Source organism: Vulpes vulpes, unplaced genomic scaffold (genome assembly GCF_048418805.1).
Source record: "Vulpes vulpes isolate BD-2025 unplaced genomic scaffold, VulVul3 u000000697, whole genome shotgun sequence".
Classification (NCBI taxonomy): domain Eukaryota; kingdom Metazoa; phylum Chordata; class Mammalia; order Carnivora; family Canidae; genus Vulpes; species Vulpes vulpes.
This window is the reverse complement of record NW_027325814.1, coordinates 218,504-232,684: the sequence shown is the minus strand read 5'-3', so window position 1 is coordinate 232,684 and position 14,181 is coordinate 218,504. Positions and strand designations below refer to the sequence as shown.

At 49.2% G+C, this 14,181-nt stretch overlaps 2 protein-coding genes across 3 annotated transcripts; one reads left to right on the top strand and one right to left on the bottom strand.

Annotated features, from left to right (window-relative positions):
- Window positions 1-9: 9 nt before the first annotated feature.
- On the bottom strand, window positions 10-6,501 carry CDK2 (cyclin dependent kinase 2). Of its 2 annotated transcripts, XM_026001990.2 has the most exons (8): window positions 5,341-6,501; window positions 4,550-4,627; window positions 4,326-4,446; window positions 3,479-3,649; window positions 2,881-2,982; window positions 2,019-2,162; window positions 1,512-1,715; window positions 10-1,233 (listed from the first exon to the last, which is right to left on the bottom strand). In XM_026001990.2, the coding sequence occupies exons 1-8, from the start codon at window positions 5,454-5,456 to the stop codon at window positions 1,129-1,131; spliced, it is 1,041 nt and encodes a 346-aa protein (XP_025857775.1). In that variant the 5' UTR covers window positions 5,457-6,501; the 3' UTR covers window positions 10-1,128. The 2 variants fall into 2 exon arrangements, with proteins under 2 accessions (XP_025857775.1, XP_025857776.1); XM_026001991.2 differs by lacking the exon at window positions 2,019-2,162 and having other exon boundaries at window positions 5,341-5,986.
- PMEL (premelanosome protein) lies at window positions 6,422-14,129 on the top strand. Its single transcript, XM_026001993.2, has 11 exons — window positions 6,422-6,519; window positions 8,466-8,576; window positions 8,724-8,870; window positions 9,975-10,109; window positions 10,476-10,637; window positions 10,889-11,593; window positions 12,341-12,457; window positions 12,684-12,768; window positions 12,878-13,083; window positions 13,176-13,263; window positions 13,876-14,129. The coding sequence occupies exons 1-11, from the start codon at window positions 6,444-6,446 to the stop codon at window positions 14,018-14,020; spliced, it is 1,977 nt and encodes a 658-aa protein (XP_025857778.1). The 5' UTR covers window positions 6,422-6,443; the 3' UTR covers window positions 14,021-14,129.
- Window positions 14,130-14,181: the final 52 nt, after the last annotated feature.

Genomic DNA, 14,181 nt, shown 5'->3' with positions numbered 1-14,181 from the left:
GATGAACTATGAAACTAGGAACTTTTGTTTTTAATGAATTACAAACTAAATTACAAATAATGTTAATAGCAAGAACACTTGAAGATGAGGTGGGAGAAGAGAGACAAAATCACAAAAAGAAAAAAATACTTTTTTTTTCTTTAAACATTCGCATTACAAAAACCCCAAGGTGTACATGGCAACAAATCCACCCATTTCCACTTACTTAAAAAACTACTATAACCTGAATGAAATATAAATATAATTGTTCATTCTTCTTTTAAAGAAAAAAATTTTCCCAATGTCCTCACTCAGTCACAGCCCTAAAAAGTGTCAGCATTCTCAAAATAATGTCTAAACCCTAACTTCCACTCCTATGGGGTGGCCTTCAGAGGAAGATGGGACCTGGTACATGAAGAACTAAGAATCTTAAAAGAGAAAAATGCAGACTTTTCCTTGCCTCATAACGCCATGGTGAAGCACAATACCTGTCCTAGAGCTTCCCAGACACTTCTTACCCATAGGAGGGACAGACAGGGGGACTAGGGGCAACGGCAGAGACTGGGAGTCTTGAGTCTCCTAGACTGTCAGGTGAGATGAAAACACTAAAACTAGGGTATAAACTGGTTGGTCTATTTTTTCAACCTAATTCTTTAAAACAGGCCCCCTCCCTACGTTTTTGTTTTGCTTGGTTTTCGAAAGTTCCAACTTCGGTTCTCTATCAGTTGGCCTTACAAGCACGGCGGTCAAGGAAGGCTTAGGGTGTGTCATCCCAAACACAAAAAAATAATAATTTCAGGGTTTCAGAGATTGGGATGGCAAACCCTATGTGGGGGGAAGAGAAAGAGTCAGGTTTTTTTTTGTTTTTTGTTTTGTTTTGTTTTTAAATACCAGCCCTCCTCATCAATGACGAAGAGGAGGGGGAGAGAGTGGTGGAGGGACTTAAGTGCATCTAATACTGAAGCTTCCTTTCATTTTCACCTATTTCTCCCCTCTACCCATTATATCCCCGAGCTGGCTGGCTAAGAGGGGGAGGTGAGTGTTAAGGCAGCCAGACAAGATCAGAGGGCAAATAGCCCAGGGCCAAGCCAACTCAGGCCCCTGCTGGACAAGAAAGGGAGCCTTGGGGTGGGGGTGGGGGGGAGGACATCAGAGTCGAAGGTGGGGTACTGGCTTGGTCACATCCTGGAAGAAAGGGTGAGCCAGAGCTGCCTTTGCCGAAATCCGCTTGTTGGGGTCGTAGTGCAGCATTTGCTGGAGGGAGAGATGTATGCTGACTTCAGTGATGTAACAGTGGACTAAATGGGCAGCAAGTGTTCCAAGAATTCAGGAAAGAATTCCTTTTACCCAAGGCAGAGTTCCCAATTCCCTCCTCCCTATATTTGAACAGGTGTGCAAACAGGGAGAGAGAAGCAGGGGCTAGGGAAATGCCAAGACCCAGAATCCAGGGTCTCATCCTTCCTTCACCCTGGAAAAAAACCTGCCCTGGGGGAGTAAATGAGAAGAAATGGGTACCCACTCCCAATTCTCACCGAAAGCAAGCTCCGTCCATCTTCATCCAAGGGAGGAACAACTTTGCTAAAATCTTGCCGGGCCCACTTGGGGAAACTCGGCTTATAATCAGGCATAGAAGTAACTCCTGGCCAAACCACTTCATCTGGGGTCCCCAGAGTCCGAAAGATCCGGAAAAGTTGGTCAATTTCAGAATCTCCAGGGAATAAGGCCCGTCGGGTCACCTGAAAATGGGGAAAGAGAAAAGGCCAAGACCCACACTGACGTCAGTCAAAGCTGCTCCCTGTGCAATGGAGGTTCCCACAGGCAGTGGAAGGTCAGCAGGGCCCCATGACTCCCTCCCCAGGGCCTTTCATGGGGTCAGTCACACAGAGCTTGAGACAATGAAGTCCCTTCATCTGTCTCCTCGCCCCCTCCTTCCTTCCCCCAACCATGCCTTTGCAGATCCCCAAGGCTGGGTGGGGCTGGGAGGGGGTGAATGTCTGGGGTGCCACTGACATGTAGCAAAGGGATCCCAAGCCACTCACGGGGTGTGGGGTAGACACTGCGGTCATCCCCCCTCCTTGTGATGCAGCCACTTCTAGATAGGAGCACAGCGGGCAGAGACTGTGTCTTCCATTTCTTCTGTGTTCCCCACAGCACCTAGCATGGTGCTGGGTACACACTAGGTGCTTAACAAATATTTTTTGATGAATTGAGAGAGGAATATGGGCAATTGTAAGGTAATGTACTGGGGGATAAATGCACATTTTATATACAGGCTAATGGTCTCTAAGCCCCCAGTTACAACCCAGATAAAGGACCATAAAACAAATTGCTGATTTGAAGTGAAAACACAGCCCACTCCACTGTTATATTAAAGGGGATGAGAGCTCGCATAAAAGGCTGGACCTCAGGGATCCTTCATTCGGAAAAGCCAGAAGTTGAGGGGGACATAATTTAAGTCTGCAGTTTAAATAAATAAAAGGTATGATAAATAAATAAATAAATAAATAAATAAATAAATAATAACATGAATACAGTTGATTTCACCATATTCCTGGGACCTTACCAGAAGGTCTACAGGCCAAATGAAGGAGGCACTGAATGGTAGGTACTCATTCTCCCAAATATATGCAGACTAAAGCTAAAACAGTTGCAGAAATGATTTAGCTCAATTCGGGGACAAGAGAGGTGTATTGAATGCTAAGGCCATTTGAGGATATACTGACATTGTAGTTGACCTCAGGGACGATAGTCCTATCCTTTCCCCCGTACCCACTTTGGTCCTACTCTAAGAGAAAGGATCCTAGATAATAGAAGGGCCATGAGTCTAGGCCAAGAAAAAGTTCTGTTGTTCTTGAATGTGGGGAGGAGAGAGCTGGGTGGAACTCGGGCTTGCCTCCATACCATCTCAGCAAAGATGCAGCCCAAGCTCCAGATATCTACGGCTGTGGAGTAGTACTTGCAGCCCAGAAGGATTTCAGGTGCTCGGTACCACAGGGTCACCACCTGGGAACAAGAGCAAGAAGGGGAGGGGTGGTGCATGGGGCACAGTGATTCCCACATGTCAGCTCCTCGGTGTTACTCTGCTAGTTCTCAGCCTGGTCACCAGCAGCTTCTCTTCCTCTATCTTTCTTTTCCCATCTTTCTGAGTTCCCCTGCGTAAAGTGATTACACACAACTTCTTAGACCAGAGTTAGCCTCACCTGTGGCTCCAAAGACCCTATTTTCTGAACCCACAACTTTCAACCTTCCTGGAAAACTCCTGAGAGAAGTGGTCATAATTTTAATGATATGCCATCCAGTTCTGCTGGCTTGGTACCTACTGAAGCCCAGCTAGCCTCGCAATATGAACTCAGTGCATACTCTAAAACCTCCTGGGGTGCCAGAGATACTTTCATCTAGGGAGAGAGAAACTGCTGGCCAGATAGGTTTAGTCATTTTGTAAATGTCCTTGTTAACACCTCCCAGAAAGTTCAGAGAAGAAGTGCAGACAGGGTCTCACCTCATGGGTGTAAGTACGAACAGGGACTCCAAAGGCTCTGGCTAGTCCAAAGTCTGCTAGCTTGATGGCCCCCTCTGCGTTGATAAGCAGATTCTGAGGTTTGAGGTCTCGGTGCAGAACCCGATGAGAATGGCAGAAGGCTAGGCCCTGGAGCAGCTGGAACAGATAGCTCTGACGAAGGAGAGAGAGAGAGGACTTTGTTTCTCGACCACAGTGAGCTATTGGCTCCACTCTGCCTGCAAAGCTGTACTAAAGCCTTTTACTGTATTAGATTATAAATGCATGTTTATAAGCTGTATCTCCCATTGGACTGCCAGTCTAGTGAAGATAAGGACTGGGTCCTATTTAGTTTTGCATCTCTTTTCCATATTCTGTGTCTAGCACATTGAAGGTGTTCAGTAAATGAGCACCGAATAAATGTTTGTTGATAGATTGAAAATAGCTCAGGGAGCAGAGAACCCAGCCCTAAGACAGACAACAGAGACTCACTGGCTATTTCTTCTACCAAACTGGTGGAAGGGGTTCTTGGAGGAATCTCCAAGAGAGAGAGTACCAAGTACCCTCCAGTCTCGTTTATCTGAGTTTCATCTGACCTTCCACTTGAGCTACAAAGTTGACTCACTAGAGTTTCAACTTCTTTGATTCTCCTGCCCAGCCCAGGGGTTAATAAGCATAATAAGCAGTGAAAGAGCCACAAAAGAAAGGTGTGTGTGTGTGTGTGTGTGTGCAGGGGGATGAGGGCTGGGAAGGAAGCTAAGATCACAGATCATCACCCAGTCTGAATTGCCTGCCTTCAGTCCCCCCAAAACGTGCCCATGTTGGGGGAGGAGTTGATGAGAAGGATTACCTTGATGAGGGGAAGAGGAATGCCAGTCAAAGCAGAAGCATCCATAAATTTCTTCAGATCCTGGTGCAGAAACTCAAAAACCAGGTAGAGTTTGTTTTCGGTGTGGATGACATCCAATAGCCTAGGGAGGGAGGTCCAGGAATGGAGGTGAGGAAGAGCGATGCCCCAGCCTCACAGAAGACATTCTCCTTTACCGCTGGAACATCTCCCAGACACATACTTACTTGACAATGTTTGGGTGGTTAAGCTCCTTAAGCAGGGAGATCTCTCGTATAGCAGTACTGGGTACACCCTCCGTCTCACTTGGGGAGGTTGAGAAAGCAGAGAGAGGAATGTGGTTACAAATACTGCTTTTCCCCCAGCCCAGTCTCCGAACGAGACACCACCCCAGCACACCCTAGGAAAGTGACAGAAGAGAAAGGGGGCTGTAGGAGTTAATTCACAGGTGGACAGGGGGTGTTTTTTGGATACGTTAAGGTCATTATTTCTTCTTCTCCCACGGGTAGGTAAGTAAAGCCTTCTGGTGGAGGTGAAGAAGAGAGAAGGTAACGGGAGGAAAGAAGAGTGGCAGCACCCAGCCGCCCTAGACGGGCCAGTGAGGTTCAACTGCCATTCTTTTGAAAGGGGTAGAGAATTCTAAGAGGAGGGTGGGGTTGGGGCAGTGAGGAGGGCTCTTCATTCAGAAAGGTGCTCTTCACCGGTTCCCACAAACCTCAACTCCACGGGGAGTCTTGGACCCCACCTCAGAGGCCTCCTTCCTCTTCCTGAGTCTTTCGGACTACACGTTTGGGGGCATCACTCGGCTTTGGGGAGAAAGTTTCCCACAGACTCTACAGTGCCCTATACTCTGCACAGGGAAACCCTTCACCGTCCTCCAGCCCACCACTCCACTTCGAAAGAAGTCCCACCCTGCTACCTTCCGGTCCTCGGACGGCTACCCGCCTGTCGGGGTGGGGGCGGGGGGCACTCAAGGAGCTCCCGAGTTAGAGGAGTCCCGGGTACAGAGGCCACTCACGTGTCCAGGCGGATTTTTTTAAGCGCCACCACTTCTCCCGTCACTTTGTTTTTGGCTTTGTACACAACTCCGTACGTGCCCTCTCCGATCTTTTCCACTTTTTGGAAGTTCTCCATGAAGCGCTAGAGTCGGGTCAGCCCGGCCCCGGAGCGGGGGCCTGGGAACCCAGCAAAAGGCGGGCCCCGGCTCTCGGGGGCTGGAGGAGGGGAAACACGGCCCAGCTCCGCGGCCTCAGGTCGGGATGGAACGGAGTGTATCTCTCGCTCTTGTCAATTTGTCCAACTTGAAACAATGTTGCCGCCTCCCCTCCGGTTCCCTACCGCCAGTGGAGGCCCCGCCCCTCCTTCCCGCGTTTCCCTGGCCCCGCCCCCGGCCCTTCCCATTGGCCAGCGTCAGAGCGGGGGGGCGAGCCCAGCGCGCCTCGCTGCCGCCAACGACCCCACCTCGCGCAAGGTTACTTCCGAGGGTCCTCGATACAAGTTTGTCTCCTTGGAAGTTAAATAAACGTCTTTTTCCAAGTACCCAATTTGGAGTCGAGCTTCCTTCCTGTGTCCTGGGCCTGGAGGGATTTCCTGACCTCTGATTCGCCAACCCCAGAGAAAATGAGTCTTGCCCTAAGATTAAATTCCACCTGGCCCAGGGAACCGCCTTTGAAAAGCAGGAAGCTAGGAATCTCATCTATGGGTGTCCTGGGCCTTGGACACGTCGTTCGCGCCCCTCTCTGCCTATCATATCCTATCTCTCCGTTTGGAGATGCAGGTCTCCATCTGTTTGAGAGGTTTCCTGGTTTGACTCAAAAAACAGATTGATCCCCTAGCCTGTGGTGCACTGCAGGCGTCGAGTACACACGATGTAGCTAGCTGCCCTGCAGTCCATGTTTCCCCGGTCAAGAAGGTCGTGACCCAGTGAAACCAGAAACTGTCATTGAGTAGCGGGATGTCCAGGGACCAGTATCCCTTGTCAGTTCTTTCTCTGGCCCTCCTGCCCCTCCCAAGCCTCTCCAGGAGGGAAAGGAGGATGGGCTATGCAAATGAGCACCCCTCTCCTATATAGGGGCTTGTCCCAGCCCCCCAGCGCCTTTGGTTGCTGGAAGAAAGAACAAGATGAATCTGGTGCTGATAAAATGCCTTCTCCATGTGGCTGTGATGGGTGTTCTTCTGGCTGTGGGGGCCACAGAAGGTTAGTGTGGGGAGTATGGACATGAACAAGTGGGAGTTTGGGGTTGCACACCTGCTCTGATTTTTCTCCCTCCTCATGGGAGATACCAGCAATATTTCAGGCTTCTTCCACCCATTTGATTTAGCGAGGACATGGGCATCTGAACTCCCTCTCTAGGTGGAAATTTGGGACTGAGCCTGAAAATAATCCCATCTGCTTGGAAGGGCAAAAGAATAGTAGGTCTTTGGGGCTCTAATTCTGAGACACCGCACCCCCACCCCCTGGGCAATGAGCTGGAGCAGGGGCTTTGAAAGGGAAATAAGTGGAAGACTTAGGGAATGACTCAGGCACTTGGGATAGGGTATTTAAAAGAAAGGAGTAAGAGAATGTGGTATTGATGTGGATAGAAAAGGTAAGGAGGTATCACCTCCCCTCTTTGGAATGGGGATGGGTAAATATAGCTCAGGCTTTTGTTCTGGTGCTAGAAGAGACAGGCAGAGGGGTCTCAGCTGAGCATCACATGAAAGGGCTCTGGGGGATTGGGGCCTCGTGACAGGAGCAAGGGGTGGGGGTGGGGGTGGTGAGAGGGTCTGGAATGTCCCGTGCTGCTCTGAGGAGGGAGGGTTGGGAGTGAAGAATGGGGTATCTTATGATTCTCTTGCTCTAGCGGTGGGATGCTCAGTGAGATGATTCTAGATCTACCCCCAGCCCCCGCCCTCAGCAGACTCAGCTAGGTCTCCACTACACATTGAAATGGAGTTTCTCCTGTGCTAAAATATAGATATCATATCCTAGTCTCCCCTTTCTCTCTCTAGATCCCTGGTCTCACAGACTTCTAGGAAGTTTTCCTGATCTGACTTCCCTCATTTGTGCTCCAGTTTCAAGCCTTTTACTATTTCCTTAATGTATTCTGGAAATATTCTGTTCATTCTTGTACACCTGAGCCTCTTAAAAGATGGTGCTTACTTTTTGGATAATGATTTTTTTAAGTCATAAGAAGACATTTTTAGATGAAATTTTATACGAATTGGGTTTGATCATTTTGTCTAGGGGGAAGTGACATTGTGCTTATTCAAGAAAATGTTCATTTTTTTTTACAGATACGTATTGAGATTGTAGGGTTAAAATAACAAAATATCTGGAATTTGCTTTTAAATACTTTAGCCAACAAACAAAAGAGGATAGATAAAGCAAATGTGGCAAAATGATAGTTGTTGCATCTGGGTGAGGTGTAAGTAGATCCATTATATCCCTTTTTCTTAGACCTCTCTCTTGGTCAGTTATAATAATTTTGGCTGCTTGCCCAAACCACTGCCTGCCTATAGATCCATCCTCTTTACTGCTTGCCATACTGATCCTTCTAAAACACACATCTCATCATATTCAAAAAGCTTCTGAAGGGTGAATTTTATGGTATATGAATTATATCTCAATGAAAGAAACAATCTTCTGCCGCGGCCTTGCCTACAGAATAAAGGCCAAACTCCTTTGGTCGGGGCCTTCACTTGCCTTCCTGGCCTCGTTTCCTACGGTGTGTATCAACCACACTGCTAGTCCCTATCATGCCTCGCGCTACCATGGCTCCATGTGTCTGCTTGTGCTGGTCCTGAGTGCTCTTTCCCACGCGCCAACTCCTCACTCCATTGGTCTTTCCCAGTCCACCAGAGTGGAACTAATTTCTTTAGTCTGTCATTTTGTTGTATTTTGTGCATGTCTGTTATGGCTCATATTAAACAGTGCCTTGAATTATTATAATTTATGGACATATCTTGAATCCCTTCAGTGCCAGGTCTTATTCATTTCTTAAGTCCTTTGTACCTAGCACAGTGCCTGGCACATGGTGGGTATTCAGTAAATTAAAATGTGCTTTGAGTGTGAGAGTAAGTGGGGGACATGGAATGGTGCTGTCCCCTGACAAGGGACTGAGGGGGGTGATCCTAGGGCCTTCATAGTACCTTCGTTTTTAGGACCCAGAGACCAGGACTGGCTTGGTGTCCCAAGGCAGCTCACAACTAAAGCCTGGAACAGACAGCTGTATCCAGAGTGGACAGAAACCCAGAGGCCTGACTGCTGGAGAGGTGGGAACTTGGCAATTTCCAGGGAGGGTATGGGGCCGGTGGGAGGAGCAAGATCTGGGTTAAATGTAGTCTGGGAAGATAGGAAGGGGAAAGGTATAAGGGGAGGAAAAACCAAGGAGTCCCAGATAACGCAGCTGTCCTTCCCAGGTGGCCAGGTGTCCCTGAAGGTCAGTAATGATGGGCCTACACTGGTTGGTGCAAATGCCTCCTTCTCTATTGCCCTGCACTTCCCTGAAAGCCAAAAGATACTGCCAGATGGGCAGGTTGTCTGGGCCAACAACACTATCATCAATGGTGAGTACCTCTCTTATTCCAAGGGCTCAGATTCCCTGGTGTCTGCAGTGAGCTCAAGGAGTGCCCCATTCCTCTCTACTTTTTTTTTTTTTTTTAAGATTTTATTTATTTACTCATGAGAGACAGAGAGAGAGAGAGAGAGAGAGGCAGAGACACAGGCAGAGGGAGAAGCAGGCTCCATGCCGGGAGCCCGACATGGGACTCAATCCCGGGTCTGCAGGATCAGGCCCTGGGGTGAAGGTGGCACTAAACCACTGAGCCACCCGGGCTGCCCTCCCATCTACTTTTAAAAAAAGCATATACATATTCTATATATTCATTGTAGAAAAAGATGTAAAAACACAGATAAAGCAAAAAACAAAACAAAACAAAACACAAAACAAAAAAACCAGTACACAAAATTGGGGACAGAAGACCTAGTGGACTTAGAGTTTAGATAGACATGGACTTAAGTTTGCAAATAACATGTTACCTTGGGCAAGTTACTTAGCTATTTCATGCTTCTCTTCCCTTATCTGTACCATGGGAATGATGCCTACCTTGAACGGTTATTGTAAGGATTAAAATGTTACAAAATACAGAGAATTTAGCATAATGCCCGCCCTAGCCTAAGGTGAGGCTCAGTAAGTGTTAGATGACCCAGGATCCCTGGGTGGCGCAGCGGTTTGGCACCTGCCTTTGGCCCAGGGTGTGATCCTGGAGACCTGGGATCCAGTCCCACATCGGGCTCTCGGTGCATGGAGCCTGCTTCTCCCTCTGCCTGTGTGTCTCTGCCTCTCTCTCTGTGACTATCATACATAAATAAATAAAAATTTTTAAAAAAAGGGTTAGCTGATGCTATTGTTTTTTATCCCACTAGCTAGAGCAAACCACTCTAAATATTTTGACGTATGGCTTTCCAATCTCTTTCCTCTGTCAAGTACATATGAATCTTTAATTCCAGTTTCCATCCTTTCTGCTACCACACCAAATGGGTTATACAAAGGGAATGTATTATGTAGCTACGGAGTGTTCCCACAGCCCCTCTCTGGGAGCCATGTGAGGGGTTTTAATACATAGAAAGGAATGCCAGGGTTTGAGGGTGACTCTGTGTCTACCTTCCAGGGAGCCAGGTGTGGGGAGGACAGCCAGTGTATCCCCAGGTACTTGATGATGCCTGCATCTTCCCTGATGGGAGGGCCTGCCCATCTGGCCCTTGGTCTCAGACAAGAAGCTTTGTTTATGTCTGGAAGACCTGGGGTGAGTCATCCACACTTGGATTCACCTCTTCTTACCCGATCCCCTTTCATTTTGATTTGTGAGTTTCCCTAAATCTTCACTGCCCCCATGGCTCTTTCCTCTTCCATAGCACCTAGCCCCTCCAACTCTCTCTTCTATAGTTGTTTCTAGGAGCCCTTCCCCAATTATTGTCCTATCCCATGGAACCCCTTATCAGGACTCCTTTTCCTGACCATCAATGACAGCCTTCCAAATTCTCCCTGAAATAACCATACTCAATACATTACTTGACCTTCCTTCTCTGGTGCCCTGTCTCTAATCTTTCCCCTCAGTTCCCTATGCTCAGTTCTTCCCCCCAAACCCTGATTTTCTTTTCAAAAACCTCAGGCCAATACTGGCAAGTTCTGGGGGGCCCAGTGTCGGGGCTGAGCATTGTGACAGGCAAGGCGGTGCTGGGCACACACACCATGGAAGTGACTGTCTACCACCGGCGGGAGTCCCAGAGCTACGTGCCCCTTGCTCACTCCTGCTCAGCCTTCACCATTACTGGTAAGGATTTGGGAAGGGGCAAAGCCAGGTGCAGGGCAGTAAGAGATGGGGAGGCTTGGCCTGACTGGAAAGGGGAGAGAGGAAGGGGGAAAGAGGAACTGGTGTGTAACCTTAAAAGGGCAGAGCCAGGAAGACCTGGGCAGAGAAATGTGGGGCTGGAGTCAGGGAAGAGCCAGTCAGCTTGAGTTGGAGGGTGTGCCTGTGAAGGAAGATGTGGCCCAGGCCTGGTTCTCATCTTTTCTGGCTCCCAGACCAGGTGCCCTTCTCCGTGAGTGTGTCTCAGCTGCAGGCCTTGGATGGAGGGAACAAGCATTTCCTGAGAAATCATCCTCTGACCTTTGCCCTCCGGCTCCATGACCCCAGCGGCTATTTGTCTGGGGCTGACCTCTCCTACACCTGGGACTTTGGAGACCATACCGGGACCCTGATCTCACGGGCACTTGTGGTCACTCACACTTACCTAGAGTCTGGCCCAATCACTGCCCAGGTGGTCCTGCAGGCTGCCATTCCTCTCACTTCCTGTGGCTCCTCCCCAGTTCCAGTCACCACAGATGGGCATGTGCCAACTGCAGAGGTCCCTGGCACCACAGCTGGGCGAGTGCCTACTGCAGAAGTCATAAGTACTACACCTGGTCAGGTGCCAACTGCAGAGCCCTCGGGAGCAACAGCAGTGCAGATGCCGACCACGGAGGTCACAGGCACTACGCTTGCACAGATGCCAACTACAGAGGGCATAGGTACTACACCTGAGCAGGTGCCAACCTCAGAGGTCATAAGTACCACACTTGCAGAGACCACAGGTACAACACCTGAAGGGTCAACCGCAGAGCCCTCTGGAACCACAGGCGAGCAGGTAACGACTAAAGAGTCAGTGGAGCCCACAGCTGGAGAGGGACCCACGCCTGAGACCAAGGGTCCAGATACCAATCTGTTCGTGCCTACAGAAGGTATTACAGGTAAGAGGGCCAGTGTGGATGAGGTTCATTGAGGTGGGACATTGGTCACTATTCTAAAGAGCTAAAAGACTTACCCAGGCCCAAAATGTTCCCCAATCCTTTGCTTGGCAATGGAGTCCCATCCGAGCTCCCACTAGTTTTAAGCCCCCAAGTCCCTCTTAATAACATGGAATAGATCCGGAGTTCAGGAAACCAGGGTCTTCCCCTAGGCCATAGAGAGAGAGCTTGTTGCTTCTGTCCCTGAGGAGAGCTGTTCCTAAGGAAAAGGCCAGGGAACAGACTGTAGTCATTTATATAATATTTGTATCTCATTTTCTATGCAAGTATAAATGCATAATATCCTCAGATTCTAGCAGCATTCCCCCCCGCCCCCCGGCCCGGATTCCTATCCCAAAGCAGGTCAACCTGAAATTGCGGTAGGAACAGTGAAAAGGTAGGAATGACATGGTGGTGCATGGATGAGTTAACTTGTGTCTGTCTAGCTCAGGACCTAGCACAGTGTGGGGTGTGCTAGACATTTGGGATTTCTTAAAATTCCAACTCTACTCCTAACTGTGTGATTCTGGGGTGCTCACTCTTCCTTCTGGGCTTTAGTTTCCTAACCTATAAAATGAGGTTTTCCAGGTCTTGTCTGATTCCAAGCCTGGATCCAATAGCTCTGGCTCTACCTGGAAAAATGCCTGTGTGGCCTCTACTTCCAGGTGAGTCGTTGGTCTCTTGACTGCCTCTTCAATCCTCTCCTGCCAGGTTCCCAGAGCGCCCTGCTGGATGGCACAGCTACCTTAATCCTGGCAAAGCGAGAAACCCCCCTGGATTGTGTTCTGTATCGATATGGCTCCTTTTCTCTCACCCTGGACATTGTCCGTGAGTCTTGAGTGCTTTGGGGGCTGGTGGAGGGAGGTGTGTGCCAGGTTGGCCAGTGGAAGCATACCTTGGCAAAAGTTACTCACCTGGACAAGAATGCCCAAATCCCAGGGTTTTTATTTTGAGGGCAAGGATAGGATTGGGGAAGCAGCCTTACGGTTTTCCTGTGGACCTTTAGAGAGGCCTGGTAGAGGAATCCCAGACTTAAAATCTTGCAACTCTGCAGGGGGTATTGAGAATGCTGAGATCCTGCAGGCTGTGCCATCCAGTGAAGGGGATGCATTTGAGCTGACTGTGTCTTGCCAAGGCGGGTGAGTGTCCCATTGATTGTCCTGAGAACTCTGGGGTTGATTGTAGCACTGCTCTCTGGTGCCTGGTCTTCTTTCCCATTGCCCTGACCTAAGCTGACACCTCTTGCAGACTGCCCAAGGAAGCCTGCATGGACATCTCATCACCAGGGTGCCAGCCCCCTGCCCAGCGGCTATGTCAGCCTGTGCCGCCCAGCCCAGCCTGCCAGCTGGTTTTGCACCAAGTGCTGAAGGGTGGCTCAGGGACCTACTGCCTCAATGTGTCTTTGGCTGATGCTAACAGTCTGGCAATGGTCAGCACTCAGCTTGTAATGCCTGGTAGGTACTTGGACAAGAGCTGGGATGCAGAGGGGCAACAGGAGGAGGCTATCTGGCGGGGAGCAGACACTGACTGAAGATTCTGCTCACAGGTCAAGAAGCCGGCGTTGGACAGGCTCCCCTGTTCATGGGCATCTTGCTGGTGTTGCTGGCTATGGTGCTGGTATCTCTGATATATAGGTGAGGGTGCCACCATCTAGCTCGCACCCCCTTATCCCTCTTGCCACTGCTCATTCTTCCTTACGAGGAGAAGGAACCGCCACTTCTTTTGAAGAAGCACGGTGTCCAGGAAAGAGCCCAGACTTAGAAGTTAAACAGACCTGGGCTGCAGTCTTGCTGGGGGGACCTTGGGAAAGTAGCTTAACATCTCTAAGCCTCTGCTAAGTAGGAAAACGAATATCTGCTCTATGGGGCTATTTGTCAGGATTAGAGATAATGTGGGTAAAGCATCGAGTTGCGAAGCAAGAGTGCAATAAATGATGATACCAAAGACTGTCGTTATGAATAATATCAAGAGCGGAAGAAACTGGGGGTGAACTGAGTCCTCTACCTGTGAGAAGGTCAGATCCTCAGGCCTGGGGTGCCAAGGTCCTCAAAGCAGGGACACTTGTAGGGTGAGAGGGGAATGGACAGAGATTACCATAAAAACAAGATAAGATGAACCTTGTTGGTGAAGAGGGGAGGGAGCTAGAATCAAGGTCATGTAAACCCAGGTCCTCCTTTTTGGAGAACCATAGATAGGCTTTCCTTGTCCATTGCTAATCAGTTTCTCCTTTATTCTCCCAATGTTAGGCGAAGACTTCTGAAGCAGGGCTCAGCTCTCCCCCTTCCCCAGCTACCACGTGGTAGCACCCACTGGCTACGCCTGCCCCAGGTCTTCCGCTCTTGCCCCATTGGTGAGAACAGACCCCTCCTCAGTGGGCAGCAGCAGGTCTGAGGACTCTCATGTGATGCTGTGATTTGCCAAGGGTGGACAGCAATGCCTATCTTTTCTCCAGACTTCCCTTGGAGACTACCATTACCTGAAATAAATACTCAGAACCTGGTGCTTCTTTGTTTTTTCTTGCTCCTGGGAGAATCTATGTCATTTAAGGAGTG

Bases quoted from the DNA above. Each gene is read 5' to 3' on its own strand.
- CDK2 (XM_026001990.2), bottom strand. From the start codon at position 5,456: ATGGAGAACTTCCAAAAAGTGGAAAAGATCGGAGAGGGCACGTACGGA. The intron at 4,447-4,549 runs GTAAGTATGTGT...CTCCCTCCCTAG, and splicing joins AACCACCCAAACATTGTCAA to GCTATTGGATGTCATCCACA. The intron at 2,983-3,478 runs GTGAGACCCTGT...TCTTGTTCCCAG, and splicing joins TTCGTACTTACACCCATGAG to GTGGTGACCCTGTGGTACCG.
- PMEL (XM_026001993.2), top strand. From the start codon at position 6,444: ATGAATCTGGTGCTGATAAAATGCCTTCTCCATGTGGCTGTGATGGGT. The intron at 10,110-10,475 runs GTGAGTCATCCA...CAAAAACCTCAG, and splicing joins TTATGTCTGGAAGACCTGGG to GCCAATACTGGCAAGTTCTG. The intron at 10,638-10,888 runs GTAAGGATTTGG...TCTGGCTCCCAG, and splicing joins CTCAGCCTTCACCATTACTG to ACCAGGTGCCCTTCTCCGTG.